Consider the following 27,482-nt stretch of genomic DNA (forward strand, 5'->3'; position numbering starts at 1 on the left):
TACACCTTCTACGGAAAGGTGGTTGCACTGCTGCTGCCATGATGCAACTGTTCGGTGAGTGACGGAAACCTACCGTTGGCTGCTGCGCTGAACCTGTTTTGTGAAGGAGAAAAGTGTACACTGCAGCTTCTGTGCTACATATTCTGTGAGGGAGTGAAAAGTGCACTTCTGCAGCTGTGCCGGTACCTATTCTGTGAGGGAGAAGCTTGCATTTCTGTCATTATACCATACATGTTCTCCGAGACAAGGAGAGAGAGAAGTCTGCACTGTAGCTGCCACACAATACATGTTCTGTGAGGGAGGGAAGCTTGCACAGCAGCTTCTGCACTGTACATGTTTTGTGAGGGAGGGAAGCGTGCACTGCTGCTGCTTTCAGTACCTGCTCTGTGACGGTGAAGCTTGCAATGCTGGCATCATACTGAGTATTTTCTCGAATCGAGTGAAGTCTGCACTGCTGCTCCTGCAGTGCACATGCTCTGTGAGGGAGAGAAGTTTGCACTGCAGCTTCTCTGCTACACATGTTTATGTGTTCTCTGAGGGAGGGAAGCCTGCATTGCAGCTGCTTTGCAGTACCTGCTCTGTGAGCGAGAAGCTTGCACTGCTGCCATCGTACTAAATATTTTCTCAAACGGAGAGAAGTCTGCACTGCTGTTGCTATGCTGTACATCATGGGTACTTGCAAACATTTTCCCTGGGTCCAAAAATGTAGGTCTGTGATGTGAAAGAGGGCCGCATTGAATGCAGAGGCGTGGTGGTGGGGTGTGTGTGAGGTTTGGGGGGGATTGCCGGTAAAGAGGGTGTACGGCAAGCAAAGCATATACATCTAGTGGCTGAATTGAACAAAGTGAAACCAATAAACCTGGGATTAATCCGGTTTTCCCACTTTACCAAATTGTGTGATCTGAGGCAATTGTTTTCTTTCACTTTCTCTCTTTTTTCTTCTTTATCGCATATACGATACGAGAACCTCAAAATACATGGCTTTAGGATGTGAACTGTACACAACCTTCTCCTGTGTTTGATTTAACTATAATGTTGTTCATATACAATAGGAATCCAAGCCACCCACAGAGGGCACATAACCACAGACTTGTCTATTTTGTGGGTGGGTGGGAAGAATTAATGTTTCTAAATTCATGTCTGAAAACGAACACTTTTACTTTCCTACTCATCAATGCACTGATATAATCTGATGTACTAAGGTGAAAAGGCTCTACCTGTTATTTAAAGACACATTTGGAATTTTGAAGAGATTTTCGTATTTTTACTCTTTTGCTGCATGATGTATTTAAAAATGATGGTGTTGCTAAATTTAAGTGGCGCAGGACTCCCTACGTACTGCCTTTCTTTAACGCCAATTAACCTTTAAATAAATGTTTGCCTGTTTATTTAAAATATTTTATTGTTAGTGCTGAGTCCAATAAATAGCAGCCCAGTGATGCTAATGACGGGGGGGAGCATGTAAAAGTCAGGAGGGCTGCAGGTGACCCGCACCCTACCCCAACCCCTCCCCCCCACCCCGGCCTTAATTTGAGTTTCAATGCTGTACATGTTAATTGAAGGAGAGAAGCTGGCACTGTTGATGCCCATATTGTAACTGTCCTTTGTGTCTCAAAGAACCTATGGAAAAATGCATCGCTATAAAACAGCGAAAAAGAGTGCCATCCCCAATGTCTCGTTTCCGTCGAATCTCCAGCTATAGTGGTACACCACCAAACGTTTTAACACTTGAGTATCAGTCAAGGAGAGTTTTTAAAGAAGCAGATGTTTTGTCTAGAACTTCACCTCCTAACGACTGCCAGGATATTTTCCCAGTAACTGGTTGGATAGATTTAAAACTTTAACAAAACATGTCAGTCTGATTGGATGTGATGCTATTTAAGAGAAAATGGCAAAGAAATTCACCACTCAAATGTTTTTATTATAGGTCTGGCTGGCTGGGTCATCTCCTTGTTATGACAAAGTTTCCATATGGACGTTATCCTATGGCTGTGTGATTTTATGAAGTCTCCGCCTTTTATCACAGAGATACGAATGCAGAGCAAGTGTTTCTGTTATGAGTTTTTTTTAAATATTTGTAAACCTCTGAAAGACATCCAGTTAAGATATTGGTTTTCCCATGCTCTTAATTTTATGGCTGCATAAGGTCTCAATTATCCTAGATAATATATCTGTTTATAGTATGAGCCACAACTACAGATAATGTAAACCCGGCTATCGGAAATGAGGTCGAGTGGCAACTGGAAGTCAAGAGGAAAAGAAGCAGGGTCAAGAGTTGTGACTGGGGCGGACCACGGTTTATATCCACTTGATTCAGTTGAAGTAGAATGGTTTACAAATGTACGCACATTACCCTATAGTTTATGAAGAGTGAGTGCCAAATTAAAACAAAAAAGAGTATTACAGATCGCAAAGTAAGAGAAAAAAATAGTACAGTGCTCCATGCTTAATGAGTGGTCAAGAGTGATATATTAAAACATCTTTGAAAAGTTACTGGAAACAAAAGTACACTGTCCCAGCGGTTATGGGGTTTTTGTTATAGACATATGGGTTTTTATGCTCGGAGATTCGGCAGTCATAAAGCTACTACAAGTAAAATACCTTTGTGAATAGCAAACAAGCGCAAACGTACACAAAAGTGCAAGTTTACGTGTGTGAATCAGGCTCATGGATCCTCAACAAGTTTTGAATGACAAACAACGGTCATGCTAAATGATCCATACGTGCAATACACACTGGTAATAAAGGTGACGTTTCGGAGCTCACTAGTTATTTAGATGGGTCATCATCAGGACAGTGAAAACAGTAAGTACAGTAGATAAACCATATAGCAAAGAGTTAGCTATTCTAGGTTGCAAGCCGTGTGCTAAAAGAGGTGTGTAAATAAAGCAACACTTGCCAAGGATTGTATTTTTCAAAAACACTAAAAAAATTTAAAGCTACGGCTAATATTAACCATTAATAAGGCATAGAAAAATGCAATACAAAAAGCTGAGTGGCACATTTACCAGAAGGTGAGAATTGATAAGAATTGCAACTGTAGAAAGTTCCAATGCTGTAGCATCAGGAGCTGTGCTAACAATTTCATTGACAATGAAATAAATAATACAAAGCTTGAGGTGGCCTTCAATTGAATAGCTTTTGATATAAAAAATATGTGAAGTAACATACCTCTATTTTATGAACTATTGCAAAGGGCCTGCTGGGCAAGCCGTCCCTGTCTATGTCAGCCAATTGTCATGAATGCGCTGGAGCATGTAGTTTAAAATATGTCCAACGTGTAAGGGAAACACAAGATTGTCATCTTCAAAATGTCATACTATATACTGGAAATTATAGCTAGAGTTTAATTGAGAAATATATTAATATTTTATAGAAATTGCACATAGTGATGTGCTAAAATATATAAAAAAAATATGTTGCAGATGTCATAAAGGTGATCAGATAAAATTCAGTCAATCTTGGTCAGGGAAGAACAAATGAATGTCTTCAGCCTAAAGGAGCCCAGCGTCCTGCAGTAAAGTAATTAGTGAATGATCATCAGTTACTATTGTTACACTTGCTTGAGAGAGCCATCCCCAAAATCTTCATACAAGGAACAATTCCAACCTAATGGGAAAAGTCCTCCATTGCTATCTTTAACAAGTCAAGTAAAGTTCCAGCCTTATGTGTTTTGTTTGGAGTTATATGTAGCGAGAATTTGAACCAAGGGTATCAGAGCACTTTACATGAGCGCCAGTTGCGTTACAGACGGACACATTCATTTTGGTAGACACTGGGATATTAAGTGATTTGTCCAGAATCACAGGGTGTTGAGCGTCTCTGCCAAGACTCACGCCCCAGCTTCGAGGTTGATCGCTCTAGCCGTTAGACAACAACCTAATATACACCCATTTCTCTCCTTAACCCAGACTATACAATATATATGAAACTTGTAACTGAAAGATAATAAGTGGACCTCCAGAATATCATTTAATCACACCAACAGGGTCAGGGCCCAATTCGGAACCCAAAGCAATGATGGCAATTTTGTAGGACCAGCTCCCCCACCCGGGGGGGCGGTGGGCGGTGCAAGTGTGAAGCACTGCTGCTTTTTGTACTGGGGGTCGATAATAGAGCACCACTGCAAAACCAGCCCCCAGTAACATAAAAAGAGCACCCACCCTACCAGCCTCCCGGGAAAACACCTGAAGCCCGCTGCGACCAGTTCGGCTCTGGACAGGGGTGTATCAAGGGACGTGCGGCACCTAAGGAAGGACACTGCAGCACTGTTTGCATGGATACACACCGCTAGAGTGACAAAACAACCAATGCCTGTAGTGTTTGTGGATTCAGAAAAGGCCTTTTGGTTTGGCTCTGGGGAAATATTTATGAAGGGTAATGGCACTAGATAAGAAAAGAGGGTATGCAGTTCCTCGGGTAGGTCACAGGAGGGAGAAGGAAATATGTCAGTGTGTCACAAAAGGGAGTGGTTGTCCTAGGTAATTCGGAAGGAGGGGGAATTCCTCCTGTGGGAACTAGGGCCCTCACACACCCAACTAGCTAGGTGTCATGCTTCATCGTATGGACCTGCTCCTCGTCAGGTCGGCACTGCAATACCCGACGTGCACCCATATAGGGGCTCTTTGGTCGAGATCTTTTGTTCCTTGCCATTTGGTGCGGTGGGGTGAAGGGCCCAGGAGGTGTAGCTGTAGGTGTGGTGAGAAGTGGTTAAAACAGGTTGGGTAGTCCAAAAACACTTTTATTCAAATTGGTTCTCCACCTGATTAAAATGGGGGGGAAGAGTGGCGACTATCTGAAATAATGCGCTCTACTCTTGTTGGGTCAACATGTTTCATGCCAATTGGTCAGGAGGATCAGTGGCAATTCATGAGGACCTAGTGGATAAACTATCTACACAGCCTGGAAGGTGGGTCACCTACCTACCATGTATCAGCTCTGCGAGTAAGGTACCCACAGCATCAGTGGACAACCTAAAATTAATCAGCGTATCGCCTCAACAGTGTCCGGCGGGAAAATCAGACACATAAAGTATTGTGTCCATGAAGCTCCAAGGAGTGAGTCGGGAGAACCTACCCCTCACCGGGTAATGGCACTACTCAGATTTCCCATGATATTTTTTCAAGCCATACAAGCTTTGAGCTGAGTTTTTAGGATTAAGCTGAAAAATGGAGGACGTCGATGTCTTGGTGGCAGCCCAGAAAGTGCATCTCTAAAATGCTTTTAAACGTGCCTATATGAAGAATTCAAAAGAGCAAACTATCATAATTTGTAGCAATTTGTTGATTTGGACAGTCCATGTATTACAACCACAATAACAGATAAAATGATGGGGTGCATGATGTTGCTAATGCTGGCAACCGGTGCCATAGAAAATGTCCTTGCAAGTTATGGTCTACAGAGTCATGCATGCCCAACGAAAAGAAACCCAACTTTCCTAATGCACGATGAAGTGCATAATTTATGTCTATGAACCTTAGTTATGAGAATCACATCTCAGGAAAAACAAAATTCAATGTGAATTGGCCTATGATGATTTTTCATTGATGTCAACTAAAATAGTAAAATTACACGTTTTGAGGTCTTTGTATATACACTTTAAACAAAGCACACTTTACATTGTGTTTCCCTCCGCTACTCCAGTGCTTGTTTTATATTCAGGAAGATTCTCAACATATTATTCCTAACTTAATGGTAGGGACTTTAGAAAATCTTCTTCCAACAGCTGACCTCGTCATATCATTTTATTTGTTGGCACAATGTGATACAACACAGGCAGCCACAGCAGTCCTCGTCAGCTTAGCAGTTAGAACAAATTGTGGCACCCAACTAGAAGTGAAATTTTTTTTCTACCCTTTTCTTTGCCAATCAGACCATATTTGTTATGCTCTACAGTGCACCATTCCCTATGGTTCTAGCTGCCTGATGCCATAGACCAGGATTACTCATTCACAGAGCTGATTTAGGATAGCATAGGTGGTTCAATACAATGTATTTCATTTATTATATATATATATTATATATTTCACCTATTGTATTTAGATTCATATGATGTGTTCATAATTCTTCATGCTTGTAATGCCTACTTTTTATGAACCTACTATTGTATTGCTTTTTTAATGCATCTGCTTATTGTAACTCTTCTCCCCCTCCCCTCCCCCTTTTCTATTCCTCAATAAATCAAACTTAAAAAGGATAGCATAGGTGGGATGCTACTTGGATGCGAGGATAAACATTTTGGTGGGTTTGCAGAATTATAATGGCCCACAATTATTTTGAGAAGGTTGGCTTTGGATTTATATACAAGGCTTGCCTACAAGAGATAGCTCAACGTCCCATTTGTTTCGTTAGGAATTTGGAAATTTGTTGCTGTTCTAAAATTCCTACGTCAATTAAATCAGTTTATGGTGCAAGGAGTTGCAGCTTTGTGGGGTGCCCAACGAACATCCGAGATGCCTCTTCTGCTGCCTTCCAAGATGGCCGCATATGATTTCATGCTCAGAAACCAACCTTGGACCTTCGACATTTTTAATTTAAAACTAACGTAGAATAATTAATAAAAAAAAGGATTACAATAGTTTAGACCTCTGAATTCAGAACAGGCCCAAGAGGCTTGAACAGGCCCTTAGAAAATTCAAAGAGATTGTTAAGCCATTGCTAATCATTGTGCTGTATTTTATTATAGCTGCATTTATTTGGCACTTTACACGATATTGAGACGTCGAAGCGCATTTGCAAATAGATGGAAGCTGGTCTGTGGGAGTGCTGTGGTTGAAAGAGTTGCATCTGTTGTGTGGCAAATTTTAATAGTGTTTTGGTGTTGAGCTTGAGGGCTACATTTATGTTATTATTGTGATTTGCTGCTCCACTTATGCATGGCATGCGGGAAGTATAAGCATAAAACCAGTGAATGAATGGATAAAAAGTGTCTGAGTACATCCCAGCCTATAAGCAGGAAATGTTTCTATGTCATTTCTACATGTTAGAGAAAGTTGAACTCATGTCAACAGAAGTGTGAAGCTGAGCACACACAACAGTTTTAGGAAACGTATAGAAGCTGTCATTCAAACCTGCAGACACCCGTCCTTCGTGTGTTTGAACCCACATTGAGTGTAAACCACCCACTAGCCGTGCCCGTTTCCATTAATATATCAGTATAATATATTCAATGTGAAATAGACAGTATACAACTGGCAATAGTTTATGCTAAGGAGTCCAGGTTAGAACTGGCAGACAGGCAACCCACCAGCTGTATAATAGTAGAGGCTCGCAAAGGAAAGAGAGGTGAGGCGGGGCGGAGTGGGGAGTGGTGGAAGTCGACAGACGACAGGATAAGTGATATTAAATAAATAAATAAAAACACTTTCCTTGCGCTCGCCGCATCAGCGATGCAGCGAGCACAAAAGTAAGTCTTTTTATTAATTTTTTTGTTTAATATTACTAATCCCGTCGTCTGTCGACTTTCACCATCCTCCCACCCCTCCCCTGCCACACCGCTTTTACCTGTGCGAGCCGCTACTGTGTATAATATAATCTGGGCGTCCACACAAATGGGCATTACAAGATAAGCCGTGGCATATGCATTCGGAGGTCAAATCCTAGCGTGGCAGGTTGGTCTTGTCGGTCCACCCAGACGTAAAACACATTAACCCATTTTATTGGGAATTATCCAATCATTCTTAGCATGTGTAATATAACCAAAGGATTTATTCCATTTTAAGTGTTTAGAAAAGACTTTAACAAAGAAAGGCTGGTCCATAAATACATTTCTGTTAAAAAACGAAGCAGACTGGTTTCACACTATAACAGGCACATTCCTTTCTAAATGCTGAAATAATAGCATGCTGTGCTGTATGAAAACATGTGGCATTTCTCCATGCATTAAGTAATTGGAGTATTCCTTTTCCACTGTAGCTGCTGAGGGATTTATGCAAATGTATTATGATAATGTAATATAATAGTACTACATGGAAGAACAGCATTCACTGGACCTGCTGTAATCTGTTTAAAGAAAGGGTTCTGATAACAAATTATAAAGTGTCCTGCTGAAACCTGGAAAATATATTGCAGCACCATCTCACAAGTACATGTCCATCTTGCCAACTCCCTCAGTGAATATTCCCTTAGAACCAGATAAGGCAAAACGATCAAAGTGTCTGTCAAGCAGCATTAAAAAGGGACTACAAATCAGAGGCAATACTTGAGCAGAAGCCAATGTATACATGTCCCCCTCCTGGAGCAGATGCCAATTACTGTTTCCCTAGGATCTATTGAGTGAAATGGCCAACCGGTATCCTAACTCTTACTTTGTTTATTGCTCTTAAAATGAAAGTGCTTTAAAACAGGTGTTCTTGCTTAGATACCACATTTCTAGAATATAGCAGAAGAAAATGTTCTCAGGCTAGGAAGTGCATGAGTTCTTTCTTAACACGCTGGCATCACACACTGATGCTACGCTATGGAAAGCTACAGCACGTAACAAAACGGTGATAGTAGATTTGCTGAAGTGCTGCAGTCCCAACAACCACAAATTACACAGCTTTCTACCAAAATTGTATTACACTGAAACCTAAGCAAGTGTTGTCATATTTAATAGCATTATAGGGAAAATCAGACCATTTCAAATATTATGCCCCAGCATCATCCTTTTGTTTTATTTGCTTACACATTACCTTTAGTTACACTCTTATTACACATTCTACATATTTGACTGTCTTTAAGAGCTGTAGGACTATTTTACCGTTCTGAGACTTTTCAGATTAGGAGGTAGTAAGTGAAAACATAGGGGCCAGGTCACAAAAGCATTTCTGAGTGTGGGAGGTATCATTAGAAGTGTACTCTTTTATGAACTTTTACAAGCCTTCGTAAATCGGTCGAAACTCCCTGTTAGTAAAAGTGTTAAGAATGAACCGTTGATTCTACTTGTACTAACTGTAGATTAATATGACCCGAATTTTCCCATTTTGATAAAATGTTAGATGTTTTGGGGCCGTTCAAAAGTATGTAAAAGGGTATTACAGGAGTATTCTTTTACATACTAATACATGCCTTTTTAGGTCAAGCCTGAGCAGTGCATGCGCTGCTCTGAAAGGCATGCTGTATTTAGAGTATGCACTTGAAGCTCCGCCCATATTTTTCATTGGATTGTGTCTTTGACCTCCGTAAATGCTGGCTTCTGATTCAGTAATCAGTTTGTTAGTCCCTCCTTAGTACCACCTTGTCTTTATTTGTAACCTCCCATGGCGACTAGCCCTTTTACTTCGGTTCTTACACCGTCTGTGTTATTTAGTATGTAACCACTATTTTCTTTAATGAGTTTCTCCTACTGTAGGCAGCACATGCTGTCCTGCAACATTCAGCGCACCATGCGTGCTTTCCCTTTCCAAGCAATAGGTCTCGCATTTACAAGAGTCTCAGCTATTGGCATTGTAAATGACAGTGCCTTTCATTTATATGTTGATTATCAAAACAGTTAAATAAAAGTCTTTGTCATTTACAGTGCCAATGGCTTGAACTCTCGCAAATGCAAGACCTATGCATTGCAAATGCTTGTTTAAGCTGCATGGAGTGGAAAAAAATATAATTTGCAAAACATAGACAAACAAAATCTGGACCTTACCTTTATCTCTCCCTGTACATTGTTCGACCTGTACCGTTCCCACTGTCACGTACTTGCCTCTAAATATGCCAAGACTGGAATTAAAATGGTAAATTAACTCAGTGAAAACATAAGCAGTGAGATTTCGCTGAATTTAGGAACGGACAGATGCCTCGTAATCTCCAGAGGGTAATAAAAACCTACCATGTAATATGAGATAAACTGAATAGAATCTGTGAACTTCCATAAACTTTGCATTACACACTCTTCAAAATGTATATATTTGCTGCACATGATATATAGTTTGTTTTGCACGTGAGCACTTTAGATGCTGTGGCCCTCATTATCAGTGGTCCATTAATCACCATGATAACGTTGCCAAAGCAGCGTTACTAAACAGCGTTACTGATAACTCCCTTAGAAATTAGGAATAACCAGTAAATCAGCAATTCTGGGTCTGCTATCTCATTTCTCCCAAGATTTTCACACAGATATTTAATCTGCTTTCAGTAGGGACATCTCTGTGTTACCTTGGATCTGAAAATTCAGATAGGGCTGGTAAAGGATATTCCGGTATGGAAATTCCCTAAATATTTGTGCAAACTCACAAATTTACTTATTTGCTGGGATCCACAAACTTTTTCCAAACCTGGAAATGGTCAGAAATGTATTCCTGTCCTGGCAGGAGGGGGACCCTTTCGAGCCTGTGAATGGGGAGTAAACACTCACCAAATTTGTCGGGGTGCAGAGCAAAAGATTTCTCATTGGGTGAAAATATTTTGCCTGACGCCATAGGAAAAAACTAATTAAGGATGAATTTGAGCTTGAGCAAACATAAAGGGGCATATTTGGTCATGTGAAAATAGAATAAACAAACCGATTTGAAGAGTGATTCCCTGAGTTTAGAAGAATAGCCTTGGAAACTTTTGTGAAGCCCTACTAATCAAAAATCTGCACTCATTGTATATCGTAAACCTATGGGTCAAGATTCCAAAGTTTACAAGCTGATTGCATATTTTTCTTTGTATTTTTTTGCTGGTACACAAGCCATCAATTTAAGGATAAAATAATGACAATGCATATAAAAATAAAATACAACAAAACATATAATACAACAAAGGAGAAGAAAATAATAAAGTATTCAATCTTAGATAGATAAGATCAAGTGACTGCCAACAGCTTTGAGTGATGCAATCAAGAATCCATATGACCATGTGCGACTGTGGTGCATAAAAAGAGGCCGTACTTGTATTACATGGAGTGGCTGTGTCCACCAGGGTTGTGTACTCTTGTAATGTTATTAAGCCAGTACAGGCTGATTGATGTTCATGACCAGAAACAACCAGTTCACTTAAAAACACAATGAACAAATCAAAATGTATTTCCTGAACTAAAACTAAGGTTGTATTTACTCTTTCCGGAAGGTAATGCGACTACCAAGTGAACAACTTCCTAGGCACTAAAAAGGTGAGCACAGGAGAGGCAATATTTCCAAGAAGATGAAGGCAGCTTGGAGGAAATTGGCAAGGAACTAATTAAACGAAGGAAACCATAACAACATATTACTGAACATCATGTGAGGCCAGGTCCAAGAAGTAACTCACAAGCTTGTCTTGTGAAACGTGAATGATGGTCTCAGAGCCTATCTCCTTACAGGAAGGTGATTAACCCATGAAGAAAATCAAGAGACCAAAGAAAGCTCATTAGGGTAGCCACTGACCCTGACCTTCCCCCAATTGAAAGGATGCAGAGGGGTCCAACTCTTTCAGGCATTGTGATTGATATCCCCACTAACCAGGGCTTCATGTGATGATACAGGGTCATGGGACCTATGTAGTTTGATAAATGCATTTTTAATCACCTCGCATTATTGTAAAGGGTGATAATGTCATAGTTTCTAAGTTGTTTTTCTTTCCATATTTCAGCTTCTGCAGCTACAGTTAGGCCTCTTCTTGTTATACATTTTTTTTAGCATTTAGCCATATTTACCAATATTTTTTGCTTATCTGGTCAGTGTTAATCCACTTTCACTGGGTTTTCAGTGAAAAATGAAGTAGCACCCAGTATATCATTCCACATTTATTTGAACAATAAATGTGCACTCACAGTTGGAGACTTGTCAGGTTTCAGCACTATTAATAGCAATATGTAACACATCGATACACACATAGATACACACTAGTATCATAGTACATTGACATATCTAGTTATTTAAGGATATCGCATAACTTTGCTGGCTCCCCTTGCTGCCAAACTGTACAGTTATTATCCATGCACTCATGATTGACAGCATCAAGAGTACCTCTGAAAATGATCTACTTTCTGCACTTTCACAAGCCTGGAAATACATTGTTTCTTTCTGTGAATAAGGGTAAAGAAAAGCAAAAAATGGAAAACTGTCGGGCCTAATTATAATCCAATGGGCTAATGAAATAATTTGTCGCAAAAACAAGAGTAAATCACTCCTGGTGCTGCATTTTATTTCTTTGTCACCACTTTTTCAATTTCCTATTTAAAATCAATGTTTTTCATATCCAGTGGACATACTTACCTAGCCACATGTCAATGACCCTCAAGAAGATTTTGCAGCCCTAAAAAGGATGTAGCGACATGGCCAAGTTGCTAACCAACAGCAGCTTAAATCTCAATGGAACTAAAATAGTAGTAGTTCTGTTGGGTTTTAATCCACAGTCCTCGCAAAAAAACTCCACCCACAACCTCCTTAACTTTTTGGACTGTGTACTTCCGTGCTCAACTGCTCCGAAATGTTTTAACAATTTGAGATGTTGAAATGGATTTTGATACCCACGTATGGTTGGTAGTGCATTCCACATTTTTATGTCTGAAGTGTGGTCACGGACTTCTGATTTTACGAAAATAATATATACAATATATTTACTCATAGGGACTTTGAGCCAGCCTTCTTCCTCTATTGATCTGTTTCTGTGTCAATCACATTTTATTTCCTCCCACTACAGCATACAGTATGGCTACCTTCACTGTGAGAGACGGCATTCTGCTCTTGCACAAAAAGAACACCACCACAAGGTGGCACCAGGGGCTACTATGGCAAAATGTGCTTTAAAAGGCCAAAAAAGATTTGTGCTTTTAGCCAATGTTTATTTTTTATATTGGAAAGAATCCAGCAATTCTTCAAAAATAAAGATTTACAAAAACCATGACAAACAAAACAAGGATTGGCAAAGACGATAGGCTAGCTGCCAACGCACAAACTATGGGCTTTGCAATGCTTTACTTTGATTGAGGAACCTGCATAAAGTCCTCCAGCATATTGAAAAAAGGCATCCTAAACTCATTATTGGCTCACTCAATAATTCCAATCTGGACAACACAAACACACTACTAGTTGGCCACACACAGTAATCGCCTTTACATAATTCAGCAGTACGACTGGCACTAACTCTCAGCAAATTTGATAGTATCTCTGCAGGTTTAAATCTTGTTCACTGACTATTGGTAGAAAAGCGGATTGCCTTTAAATTGGCTTGTCCGACATACAAGTGAATCAAAGGAACATCCACAGCCTATCTCTGGAAAGAAATTAACACATCCATCCATCCCCTACCCTCGAATCAAGATAACAACGTTTCCATGTAATTCTGTAGCCTCATCTCCAGCAGGAAGTAGATAAATATTTTTTTCTATTTTGGGTCTAAGAATGAAGAACTCTGCCCCTGCCAACATTTACAAAAAAAATAAATTGAGCTTCTGAAAGGCACTTAAAAAGTTACCAATGTTGAGTTTTGTCCTTCAATTCACATCATGTGGATTTAAGATAAGCATTACTTCGACAGGATATTAATGCATAGGTTTTTAGTTTGTAACTTAACTATAAATGAAATAAATGAAAAAAAATACAATGCACTAAGTAGAACTGCATAAAACTGTGTAATCATTGAGCTATCGAACTCTGAGATTGAAACCTTGTCGATCTAAACCATCATATCATTTTGATATTTTAAAACTGAAGCCGAAGACCATTTAAAAATGGCACTATAGAGTATGTGTGAACCATAAAGAAGAGGAATATAAGGATTACATTGTCTTGTTGACTCTTATCTGCCAGTTATATTTATTTAACAATGAATGTCTCATCTAATACACAAATACAGAGCTGGAGACTAACGAGAGTCATTGGTGCAGCACAGCCTGCTGAGGTCATGAGGGCCCTAGAGTTTGGTATGTTAACTCCGCATCCCCGCTAGTTGCCAATAATCAGCAGTATCAATACGCCTGGGACCCGGTTAACATAGATTACAATTGAGACCCGAAGGTTCCATTGAGAAATTAGGAATTACAGGAGGGACTCAGTATTTCCACATCCTATAACCCAAGTAATTCCTAATTTTTCTTGACTTTCTTCCCCAGATTTTCACGGGCGTGAACCCCAAAGAATCTGAAGTGTTCAAGTGGATCTCATAATTCTTATGTGGCCAGTAACTCCAGCTAGAAGCCCCAATGGATTAAATGGACACTGGTGGGTATGATGTGTGTGTGATTGCAAGACATTGATGGAGGCTGACAGCTGCAAGGTTTCAAGGTCAGTGCCAAGAGACAGTCTAAGAAAGTGGCAAAGAATGAGGAGCCTAAGTGGATGATATTCTGGTGAAGCACAGGACCTGGAAATTCCTGCAAATTGGAATCTCTGGCTTTAACAATTTTCACTGGTTCACTGCAAACGGCGGAGGGGTTTAGGCCTGGTGCAAAAGTCTGGGCGCAACAAGTGAGTCACAATTTTCGACGCTTAATGGTTAGGTTTTAAGGTAACACAGGGGTCTAACACGCATACTAAAGAGAGTTGTATGGAATCTGCAGGTCTAGGACCAGGTTGTAATTCCGGTAACATAGCTCATGGGGTTACGCACCATTGACAGAGATTAGCATGTAATCGGTAGAAGAGTGATTCAAATCACAGTAGCATAAATCGGTCCTTGTGTAGAGTTAAAAGAATGTGTGACCCACAAGCCACTAGTTTCCATCTCGATAAACAGGACAGACAAAATGACAAGGACTACAGTGGATACTTTTTCTCTTCTAGCCATCATGCCCAAAAACCCTATGGGTTTCAGCAACAAACCGCCCTTCAAAAAACAGGATGAAATATCAAGAAGTCGAAGAAATATTACGCTTGTTACTGCTCTCCCCTCCCGTCAGAAGAAAGAAACTCCTAATACCGCACACAAAAAGCATTAACCAAACCTTGTCCACTGGCATCCCATATTGCCACGGCCAATAGAGTTGCTGCAATTGCAAATTTGAAACTGTACTTATATGGCGCTTTTACTACGCCTGACTTAGCGCTTTGCGGCGACTAAGACCCAGGTTAGAAGCAAATAGGTATGCAACAAGAGAGCACCAAATTTTGCGGCAGGGTTGACTAAATTATTCACCAAGAAAAGGCAAACTATGCAACATAATGTGACACATTTTGTGATAGATTTACCAAATTATTTTGTCATCCTTGCACATGTTAAAAATGTGTGGGCAAGGTTTTCACCTCATTAGGACTAGTTTGATGCCTAAATACATCAATAAGCAACAGAAAGCTGAGTTGTTCACTTGACAAGGGCTTTCCATGGTGCGGAAGCACATGTTTTTCCATTTTAGTAACTTTTGGTCCAGTTGAGTTAGAAACAACTTTTTTTTGGTTAAATCTGCAGATTATGCAGCAGATGGCGGATTATGTGGCCAGCACGACAAATCCATTACTATGAGGAAAACACAGTGGCTGCAAAAAGCATATAATTCCACTGGCCATAACTTCCGTAACAAATCAGATGCTCACATGTATGAATAAACTTTGGTAAGAAGTGTAAAGAGAAGCACATTCAGAGCAGCTGGGACCTCAAAAGGGTTTCAACGAGATAATGCAGGGTCATTTTTTACAGATTTACAAACTCAGCCCTAGGGTACCATTGTGATCTTTACATGAGTACCAGATTACAATGGATGTTTTTTTAGGCACAAAGAGATTTATTGCCCGATTTAGAGTTGGGTGGAGAGAGTACTCGCAACGGAGTAACCTCTCCATCAAACTGAAGGTCCGCCCACCTCATTAAATGCTGGATTTTGGAATGATATGGTTCAGTGGCATGTTGTCTGTTGTAAATGGTGTCCTGGAGGATGAGGACCACTTCGGCTTGGACTTAACAGAAGCATCTCCAGGGAGGTTGGGGAGCCACAGGAAGACATGAAGGTTTATGCCTGTACATAGTATTCAGTTCATACACACTCCAGCCTTTCCAACCCTTCTATAGTAACGAAGGAGGAACCATGAAGCTGCTCTCTGAGCACACCTGATTATCGGTATTTATCCCTGGCTTCACAGAGGTTCAGCCGTCGTAGCATCTCAGGGCTTTTCCTATTTTAACAAATATTAATAAAGCCAATAGGTCTGGTTCTGGTAAGACTGCTATTCTTTTTTTATTGCAAGCATGTGGCACAAAAATATAACGGAAACAGAGGAAATATGCCATCACCTAAAGGTGGTTGCTTGATGCTTGCAATAAAACTTTTAATGTTCAAAATAATGAGGCTCTTTTAGTAGTGATCATTTCTTTCCAGTTGTGCAATTCATGTTAATTTTATTTGAGAAGTTGGTTAGAATAAATCACAATTTAACTAAACAGTCAAATAGCAAGCAGCTGCAATGCTACAATATCACAAACATTTTATAAAATACATTTTATGATGCAGTAACGTCAAAAGGAAAAGCCTGCATTTGAAATATTATAAACAATAAACAAAAAAATCATACTTTGATCCACCTTGCCACTGTCCAGAAAGGAACTATTTTAGGTGGATGTGAATGATATGCCCAGGCTTTGCGCAGTCACTCTAAGTTAAAGGAGCCAATCAGGTAAGTGGACTGACCCACTGCCCATGCTGTAAGCTGTGGTGGCCGACGCAAAATGTGACTGCCAATATAACAGACCAACGGATGAAAACCACTGACCAAAAGCCCCTCCTATATATGCAAAAGCAATAGTCTTGAAATAAAGGTAAATATGTTTCAAAAGTCAGACCTAGAAAACAAGCGCACTGCACTGTTGGGATGTTTGGCACTCTGTAAGCTCACATCATGCATGTCCATACTTGTTTCCTCAAATAGTACTATACGTTCCTGACTTTACAGCCTAAACATAAATATATACATCCAGGGCAAGTTTAGCTTTGTTAACATGGTGGTAATCATATGTTAAAAGACAACATGGCATCTTGTAAATACCACCTGTTACTTTCTTCTGTCAGGCAACACTATATTTATTGGGTTCCTGTAGATACTTGATAAAGTCATGTTATTCAACAAAAAATCGTGTGGTAATTACATGTTTTTTCACCCATTTGTATACCTCACTTTCTCTAAATGAGGGTGCTTTGTTGAAGTTTTTTTTTCTGATGGTGCCTGAATTTTTAACAACTCATTTGCTGGGAAAATATCATGTATACGTGTATGAAACCTAGTTCTTTCAGTCTCCAAGGAATTGTATCTGCCATGTGCAACAAGGAAAAGAGGAAACAGAAAGCAGGAACTATAGGGTCATTATCCTTTTAGGGAGCAGGAAATACAACAAAAAACTAATTGTGCACAGGAAGTGCCTCTCTAAATATAGGGTCGGGCAGTGAAAGGTCTGGCCATTGTCTCGCCTGCTTGGTAAGTGTTAGGGTTTGAAATGAGTCCCCACCACGTTTGGTGAGTGTGATACCAAATTCACAGTTTATGTAACCTTACCCAATACCTTCTTACACCAGGCTCCCCAGAACAATAAGAGGTCTGTTCTAGTGACCTTATCTATAAGGTATGGCAGATTGCCTTTCCTATTTCTATAAAATGACGCAGAATAACCATACAGACGCCTCCGTGTATTTTATACAAATGGATTTCTTCAAAACATAGAACTGACATTAATCAGTAAGATGTAAGGTCTATATGGTATAAGCCCATATACATGACACCTGAATTTTTGTGCTATTTTTCCTCACTTGAGATTTTTTCAGTTTTTCCCTCAAATCCATCAGCAGTAGTTAGTTAATATCTTAATGAAAATGAATGATGCATCAGATAGCTTTATGTGTCTTTGGTTCCAGTTATGCTTGCATCGAATGGATGCCCTTTAGTAAACGCTATGTGTAAAACATAATGAAAATGCTTGTCATAATATACTTGGTTACATTTAGATTAAGATTCCAAAACCTGTGCAACTATATTCTCCACTATGTTCTGGTATGGGGACTTGTCGGATGGGGTTTCATTGCCAGATCACCAGGGGGCTGTAGCACTTTGTTCCTTTGACATCACACGCTTTTTAAATTGTGTCGATTCTCGAAACAGGTTTGTGTGGATCAGACTCCATGTTAAGCACAAACTCCAACAGATCATTATTAAAAACCCCATAACAAGCACCATGAGCATCAGTCACTGTCTGATAATGCAGAGAAAGTTTGTAAAAAAATGTAAAATCAGGAGGCAAAAATCTTATGACTGTTCAACGAGTCCAATATTGCTCTTTCTTTAAGCCCTTTCATTGACATTTGTGATTTCTTTTAAAAAAAAAACTCAATAACAGGTGAATCTGTTTTGATAAATGTTGTCGAACTGGTATCAGAAAAGTAAAGAAAGACATATCTTTGTGAGCAAGTCCCTATTGTTCTCCCTGTCTCTGAAACAACCTCATGTCTGGCTGTGGCTGGAATCCAAGGCCCTATGTCCTGCAACAAACATCTATTCAGTAGCCTTTCTTGCCCCAGGTGAGCACTGAATAGACTTTTACAGTAAAAATGATGATATATTATAATACAATGACCCTGAGCAACATAAAAAGCAACTTATTGTAATGGGAACAGTGGGTGGCTGAGTGAGCCAGTGATGTGTGTCAATGAGCCCAGCTGTTTTTAGAGGAGCTTGAAGAGGTTCTCCTTCTAAAACAATTTGGACATTGCATAGCCCATTTTTCACAAACATTGGCTAAAAATCCACGTGTCAAATGGAGAACTAATGAAATATTTTAAAAAAAAACGTGAGATAATATCAAAGAACTTTTATGTAAACAGGTAATGAAAGACCTCCATACAAGGCATAACATGACAACCACAGCAGTAGGTGCTCTCTGGGTCCAAGGATCCAAAATCAGGAATAAGTCTCCCAAACTAAAAATTAATGATCTAAGTATTAACAATGCTTGTATTTCAGGATAATAATTTTGCCTGAAACATCAGCTTGCCCCCTCAGAAATAACAGGCATCTGATCATGAAATATAAAAAAAAAAATCGGATACATGCGCTCCATTCCCTGGAAACAAAGCTTAATTAACCTTGTCAAGGAAAATAAGAAAGAATGTTTTATGGAGTAACAACTGAGGTTGAATGCAGCCAAGATTGAATTAGGCTTTAAGGTTATCGAAAGATTTGGGTTTGTATAGGATGACAGATGACGTTTTGAAGCCCTATGAATCGGAGAGGGTTCGTGAGGTGTACACAAACAGTACACAAAACAATGTTGGTAGAGCACTGGTGAGGTTTCCTGGATGACACCACTGCACACACCTGCACTATATCACTATAAATAGCCGCTGCCAGAGCAATACATTGTGTTTTGGAGGTTACATCTCTGTAAGGATGAAGGCTATATGTGCCCAACAGAAACAAATCTTCAGAGTGCCAACACTGCATTCTCCGTAGTGTAGGTCGCAACAAACGCCACAATGAGGTACACAAGTAAAACAATTGCTTATTTGCTTTTCTTGGTGAATGAATAGTGCTCAAGTGCAAAATGTGCCAAAATAAGGAGCAGGTAACCAATTCCTCTCTATCCGACTTTCCAACTTATCCCCTACGTCCATGAGTTTTATCATAAATGGATAATTACACCACAGGCGTCTTTTACACAAGCATAGTTAGTTGATTGTGGCGACCAACCAATGAAAAGAGAGTGAACAAATGGGATTAATCCAGCCTCACATATATGCATAATTGGACATGGAATGTAAAAATAGGATAAAAAATGGCTCTAATATTGATTAGGTTACATACAATATTTAATTACCAATAGCAGTGTTGTTTGTAAAGGGAAAAAACCTTTACAACACAACTTTTACAACGCACTACCATTACAACAAAACTTTTACAACGCAACATCCATTACAACGCATGCCATTACAACGCAAACATTACAACACGTGACACTACAACGCATACCATTCCAACGCAGTCATTACAACGCATACCATTACAACGCATACCATCACAACGCATAGTACCCTTACAATATCCAACACTTACCCTACTGTTGCACCCCCTGGAGTTAGAATAGTAATGTTTACCCCTATACTATCCAACACTTACCCTACTGTTGCACCCCCTGGAGTTAGAATAGTAATTTTTACCCCTACACTATCCAATACTTACCATACATGCAATGTAATGGTATGTGGTGTAATGGTATGCGTTGTAAAGGTAGTATGCTTTGTAATGGAATGTGTTGTAGAGGTAGTTTTCAAAAATTCATTGTAATGGCATACGTTGTAATGGAATGCGTTGTAATGGATGTTGCATTGTAAAAAATGCGTTGTAAAAGTATGTGTTGTAACATCATACATTCTTTGTAAATATGTCAAGCTTCTAACTGCTATTATCCAATGTATCAGCCTGTTATATATAGATAGCAATTGCTTAATTATTAATTTAGTTGAAAGAAACAGTCCAAAGCAAAGCTTCTAAAGTGAAGAATTATATAAATTACATGTTCAATGAAGAGACAATAACGATTCTAAATAGTCACACACTTAAGAGTTCATGGACTTAACAGCTATTTTAAACCTTAAAGAAAATAACTAAGTGTAAGATGCAACAGTGAGTTTAATATTGCCATTATAACAAGAGTACAAAATATAAGGAGTGTTCTACAAGTAATACTAAAAATATTCTAACACTAACAAGTGGCAAATGCTTACAGCTGCCTCCCAAGGAGAGTGGTTGCAAAAGTGAAAGAGTTAAAGAAAAAAGCTCAGCACAGCCACAGTGGACTAGCAGCACTAAGAGAACTAATGTAAATATGTAACTCACAGAGTGTCAGTGAGACAGGAGAAAGCAGAGAAATGTGGATTTAAAGGGCTTAAATACCCATATTTTCTGTCAAACTTAATATTTCTAAATGTAATTGTGAAATCTGCTCAAACAAATGTTTTGTGACAATAGCTTGCAAATATTATTTGAACTCAGAATATTCTTAACCATTGGGTGTTGACCCAATAATATACCCCCGATGTGATATTGAATTGCTGAAGACCGTAATCTTCCCACATTTTGGTGACAAGGTAATGCATGGTCGAGTTAGTTACTACTTGACAGGTATCTGAGCGTAACATCTTAGCCAATGACAGTAGTTGTACTTTGAAAGAAGTTAGAATTTTAATGAAGTGTTGGCAAGCCTCTTGATTGGTTAGAGTTACCAAATGATGCTCGTGGAAGCAGCTAGAACACATCCACCTCAGTGGTAAAGGCAATGCAGACATACAAAGAATTTTCATGAAACCCAATAAAAAGGAACTTACCTCCTGGAAGAGCACGATAAAGGGATTGCATTTTCTTCAAGTTCGACCTACCTGAAATAATCCACCTCGGATTCCAGCTGCTGGACGTGGGCCTGCAGAATGGGCACTTTGTTGGACTTGGCTTCCAGGTCCTTGACTTTGCCAAGGCTGTTCATGACAGCCAGACGGGCTTCCTCCACCTTCTTCCTCATGTCCGCCTGCTCTCTCTTAAGGCCCCGGTTGCAATCTTCCAAGGCCACCAGCGCGTCCTGAGATTTCCTAAGCTCCTTTTCCAGTTCTTGGTTAAACCTAATTGCCTCCGCAATCTGTCCGTCTCGGGAGCTACGGATTAGTTCGACCTCCTTTAAGACACTCTGAAGTCCCTTGGTGGTCTGCGAGTGGCTGCGGCTGAACAGTCGTCGCCTTGCGATGGAGCAACCTCCCTCATTCTGATGGCTGGCGTGACTCTTCCAAAGTCCTACCTGCAATACAGATGTGGAGAAGCAGGTGAAAAAAAGGTAAACTGTCCTACTAGTATATATAATATTTGAATATTTTTAGCAAGTATTTCAAAAGTTTAACATGAAACTACCCCACTCCTGTTACAACTCTTTACACTCCAAAGTACTGCTAATGTATAGCATCCAACTTAATCATGAATAGCAACATCTGTAAATATTGTATTTTAATAAATAGGAAAGAATTTCTACAGACAACAAATCCAACATAGTGTTAATATTTAGGTAAAGCCATAATATGCTTAGTTTTTAATTTAAAGATGAAGCAGATACTTCACACACAACCTTTGCAAAATGTGTAAAGTGCACTGATTGAGTAAATCAGCTTGCCCTAGTGGGTAGTGGCAAAGCTGGAAACTTGGTCTTGACAGAAATCATGCAATTTTGGGAGCATGCCTAAGCTTCCAGGGTCCTAAATTGTAAATGATGTGAATTTAATGCAATTTTAAGTATTTGAAATGTAAATCAATATGTTTAAATCCATGATTGAGCTTGTATTGTTTCACAACTCCTTCATTAATATTCAGAACTTTACTGCTCTCTAGCTAGGCTTTTGATATCTAAATGCAAACATATCCTGCACCATAAAGCCAACTCACTCATCACACAATCAGCAAGTGGATGCACTCTGTGCCTAATGTTAGAGTGAGGTTGCCGGTGGAGCCACCGGCACTCATTTTTGGGGACTGGCGTGTATTTTTGATCATCACACCGAGAGCAAGATATAAAAAAATACACAAACAGGAAAGTCAGAGAAAGAGAAAGATGGAAAAATCTGCACAATGGGAGAAAGCAGCAACTGATAAGGGTGAGATGAAGGGACAAGGAGTGTCTGGCAGTGAATTAAAGAGGCATGAGGTGGATTCAAGATACGCAGCATTGGTAGTCAGCATACTGATTTTTAATAGCGCTGGCCATGGACCTCTGTGCAGAGCTTTGGGCACCAGCACTCATTCTATTACAAATTAAGTACGGGAGCCACTCCATTTTAGATGAATGAGAGCATTTCTCACTGATGGATAACTATAGGTACATAATGTTTACAGGGAACTTGTACATGCAAAACACTAACGACAAACAAGCATTTGTAAACCCTCCAGTGAAGGCATCTCACACTCTGCCTGTGTAGGCAGATCTGTGTCTAGAATTTGCTATTTCTAATTTAAAAAAAAAATCCAAAGGCAGAAATTTAAAACAAAAACACTGGCCACTGAAGACCCAATATATTCTTCCCAATACACCCTGCCCCGCACAGAAAAGAGGACATTGCCTTTCATAAGTCCCAGCATGTAGATGGTGAGTCCCTAATGATCATGTAGTACATGGTGCTTGCTCAGATCCAACATTAACCTAAGAAGGCGAGCATCTATCCCGAGTACCTGTCACCCATCTACGGGAAATCGTGTTTGTGAATATTAACAAGACACTTTCACTTGTGAACAAACACATCTACTCTACACTTGAAGGGACAAAACTAGTAACTGTTAATGCTTGTGACCTAACAATATAATCTAAACTATTCCCCAGGCTAACTGTAATGCAGAGAAAGTGTCTTCGAATCGAGATTCTGAAGAAAGAATTGAAGCAGATAATAGAGAAGTTGTTATAGAATAGTATTTTTGTTGCAGTTACTCTCTCCTGTTGATGGTTGGGTTTGTGGAAATTCGAAGGCATTGCCAGAAGCATGATTTTCAAAGCTTGTGGACAGGTCACAGTAGAAGCCCTCCACACTTAGTACAATGTTGGATGGAAGGAAATCCACACCAGTGCAAATACTTTAGGAGTACTTACTACTCTCATGGGGACTAACATAATATTGCTCACACCCTGTCCTTGGGCGTGTGGGAGAAATAATTGCACTATAGGGCCTCCTCAAAAAGATTTTTGTAAGGGAATTGCAATATTTTAAGAACTTGAATTCTTCAGTATTTTTGTACTATATCAGAAAAATACCCATGGTTATATATTTGTTAAAGTATTGCCTATAGCAAGTTAAACTGATATTGGGAGTGGCAAATTAGTTGCACAACCACAGGGGATCAAGGTCAGGAGATAAGTTCCTATATGAAGCTCAGAGAAGACCGTTTTTGTCTGTTCATGTGTATTAATTTATCTTGTATACTATATAATCACACTGACTTCCCTTACTTCATTCAATACTCTGTACCATGCCCCCTCTAATGTAAAAATATCTTACTTGTCCGTATATGTTGAACAATGTGGAGTATGTACCTTGGAGATTAATTACAAAAAGTGGATTGTTAGTGAAATAAGAGCTGTGGTTGAGCTACAACAAAACCCAACCATCTAGCAGATAGAATCAAAGCAGGTTTCTGTGAGCATTACAAAGATTTATCTACACACTTTTGTTGAGGTCGAAATACATCGGAAGGTCATGGTTGGTTGGATTCCATGAAGCTTGATAAATTGTTAATGAGGTCCTACTGAAACTTGCTTCTTGTGGCAAAAAAAGCTCTGAAAGGGACAAACCAGTAGGTCATGCCTGGTGGAGTGGTGTGGCTCACTGGTTAGAGGCGGCAGACCCGGAAGCAGAAAAAGGCCCGGGACAGGGTTCAATTCCCGATGCAGCAGGGTCGTGGACCAGGGACATCGGACTCGATAATTCTCGCCTTGGTGCATACTCTAACCAGGGATCAGACTCGGCAACTCTGGGCATTAGCTTGCCTCATCTCTACAACGGCCCCCCACATTCGTCGGGGATGCCTGGTTTCACCTTGGAGATACCCAGTAGGGATAGCCAGGACGGGTTCCCCAGTGGTCTACAGCGCCACAATGCCTCAGAGCAGCAGTGTGCTTTACAAGACATTTACATTTACATGCCTGCTGATGCCTTCGTAAGGTAGCCTATGCATATACAGCAGAACATACATGCTTCCCTTTTAGCTAATTTGTCACACCTGAAATAAGCTCAGTAAACTCTGTCTCGATTGAGACTTGTGACACAGAGCTTACACAAAGACGTATGCACACAGCACGACAACCCGCTTCTCCATTTTGACAGAGTTCATAACCTAGATACGACTCATCACACCATTCATAATGAGAATCCTGACTGTCATTTTTGGTCAAATGACCAGGAAATAATATTTCAAAAATAGGTTAGAGTAATTGTGTTCTATTAATGCTCGACTTGCAAAGCGAAGGTGAACACAAATTTTTCTATTTACAAATCCCAGAAGAAAAAGTGGTGGTCTTCTGAGAAAGTAAACAAGTTATCGGTCATTCAGTGAATGAGTTAGCGGGTGACTGAGTAAGTGTATAAATCAATGATAGAATGTGAGGAGGTCGCTATAGATGAAAGTGATTAATGAAGTATTTGTACATAAATATGAGGGTAGTTATTACATTTTGGGAACCAATGTGTCTGGTGGAGCTGCATGAACGTAAAACCAGTGAACTTGTGCATCTTATTATCGAATTATATATTTATATTGGTTGCTAAAAATAGATCAAAGCCATAAAGGAAATGGACAAAGGTGTACTTCCAGGCACAATACAAACTAGACTTCTGTCGATTGGGCCTCTGTGAGGACGTTTTAATCTTTCTTAACCTATGTGAAGGTGTTTCATTAGCTCATTTCAATGTTTTTTTATATTCAGTTACCTACTTCACGAGGAGTGCTGTAGAGGGGTGTTACCTGGTAAAAGGCATCAAGCAGGAGAAAAAAAATCTTGACTTACTGTAGACATCAGCAGTACCCTATGAATGAGCCATCAAACCGATCATGGCTGACACCGGGTCAGATAGAAAAGATTACAGTTTAGAATTCGAAATTTTCAATGCAACTGATAATAGAAGCAGCATCTCTCTGTATGGTGTAACTTAATTAGAGAGTTTGCTGTTGGGAAAAGAATAAACAGCTTCACACATTACAATTTGTGTCATAACCCTGAATTCTGCAGGCAATTACGATTCAAATGGTGTGGGTAATATTAATAATAATAATCCATAATCGTAAAGCGCAAACATATCACTCCCTTATGGGTTTCAAGGCGCTGGGGGCCGTCGAGGAGATTAAGTGAGCTATTGCCCAGCGTCACAAGATGTTGAGCTGCCACCACCAACAGAGATCAAACCATGATACTTGCGCTCTGGAGTCAGCCGCTCTGGCTGCTGCACCACACCTCTCCTGATATTGTTTAGGGAATAACGTAATACCTTAACCCCTTCGGTGCTCATGACGGAGCGGTTCCGTCATGAGCGCCGGTTGGGCTGTGCTTATGACGGAACCGTTCTGTCATGGCCCCGCCCGCTCAATAGAACGTTCAGCGCAGCGCGAAAATTCGCGCCGCGCTGAAGGTGTTAATAGAGTAGCCATAATATTGAGGGCAAAACTGTAGACGGCTAAGTAGGTATACGTTTTCTATACATAACTCCACATCTATGCATATATCGTCAAGGTACATAGGTGTGGAGTTAACAATAACACATCTATGCTTCCCAATATCCACTTTCTTTTCGATATTTTTGTCCTCAATATTTTGGCTATGGTATTAAGGCATCAAAGTATTCTCTAATCGGTCTTCCAGAATGCTACAGATTGGCATGATTCTAAAACTGGCAGACTCCAGCATTGTCTTTCTTGCTGTGCTCTGCTGTTAGAGCGAATGATTCTAATTCCTGAATTATGGTTGCCCACAGGCCAGGACTTGTTTTACCAACATGACCAGCAATTTTCGGTCACGTGCAGCAAGAAAATTAAAAATCAGCATTAATATCCCTTGAAATATAAACTTAAAACAGTAAATGCAAAAATCAGTCACTTCAAAAAGTATACTGAGATGTGTTTTCATGATTATTAAAGCAAGCAGAGACAGACTTAACAAGTTAACAAGCATTTACAATGCAATGGTTTCGCCTTTGGAAAAGTTAGAGTTATTGGCATTGCTCATGACATTTCTTTTTTTTTTACTTATAAATAAATGGCATTGTTATTTATATTGCCAACAGCTCTCACAGCCCACACAGCTCTCTCAGCCCACACAGCCCACAGCCGACACAGCCCACACAGCTCTCAGCCCAACACAGCCCACACAGCTCTCAGCCCAACACAGCCCACACAGCTCTCAGCCCAACACAGCTCTCAGCTCTCTCAGCCCACACAGCTCTCAGCTCTCTCAGCCCTCACAGCCCACACAGCCCACACAGCCCACACAGCCCACACAGCCCTCTCAGCCCAACACAGCTCTCAGCCCAACACAGCTCTCAGCGCTCTCAGCCCACACAGCCCTCACAGCCCTCACAGCCCTCACAGCCCTCACAGCCCACACAGCCCTCACAGCCCTCACAGCCCACACAGCTCTCGCAGCCCACACAGCTCTCACAGCCCACACAGCTCTCACAGCCCACACAGCTCACAGCCCACACAGCTCTCACAGCCCACACAGCTCTCACAGCCCACACAGCTCTCACAGCCCACACAGCTCTCACAGCCCACACAGCTCTCACAGCCCACACAGCTCTCACAGCCCACACAGCTCTCACAGCCCACACAGCTCTCACAGTCCACACAGCTCTCACAGTCCACACAGCTCTCACAGCCCACACAGCTCTCACAGCCCACACAGCTCTCACAGCCCACACAGCTCTCACAGCCCACACAGCTCTCACAGCCCACACAGCTCTCACAGCCATCCGCCCACACAGCTGTCACAGCACAGCAGTTGCTCTCAGTGCAAGTGTGCACTGAAGCAGGTACTGTAGTAGAATTGGCCTATACCATGTACTGCACTGTGACATTTACACAGCACTTCATCCCCGGGCTGTGGAGCGCTCTGGTTTGCACGGAGATCCT

General features: G+C 40.4%; 1 protein-coding gene across 1 annotated transcript in view; it reads right to left on the reverse strand.

Annotated features, from left to right (window-relative positions):
- Positions 1 to 27,482, reverse strand: part of EFCC1 (EF-hand and coiled-coil domain containing 1) — a 230,146-nt gene that overhangs the window by 182,815 nt on the left and 19,849 nt on the right. The window contains exon 2 of the mRNA XM_086938983.1: positions 21,221 to 21,630. Coding sequence (XP_086795109.1) covers positions 21,221 to 21,630 — 410 coding nt within the window. The remainder of the gene's footprint in view (positions 1 to 21,220; positions 21,631 to 27,482) is intronic.

This window comes from Lissotriton vulgaris, chromosome 9 (genome assembly GCF_964263255.1).
Source record: "Lissotriton vulgaris chromosome 9, aLisVul1.2, whole genome shotgun sequence".
In the NCBI taxonomy this organism is placed as follows: domain Eukaryota; kingdom Metazoa; phylum Chordata; class Amphibia; order Caudata; family Salamandridae; genus Lissotriton; species Lissotriton vulgaris.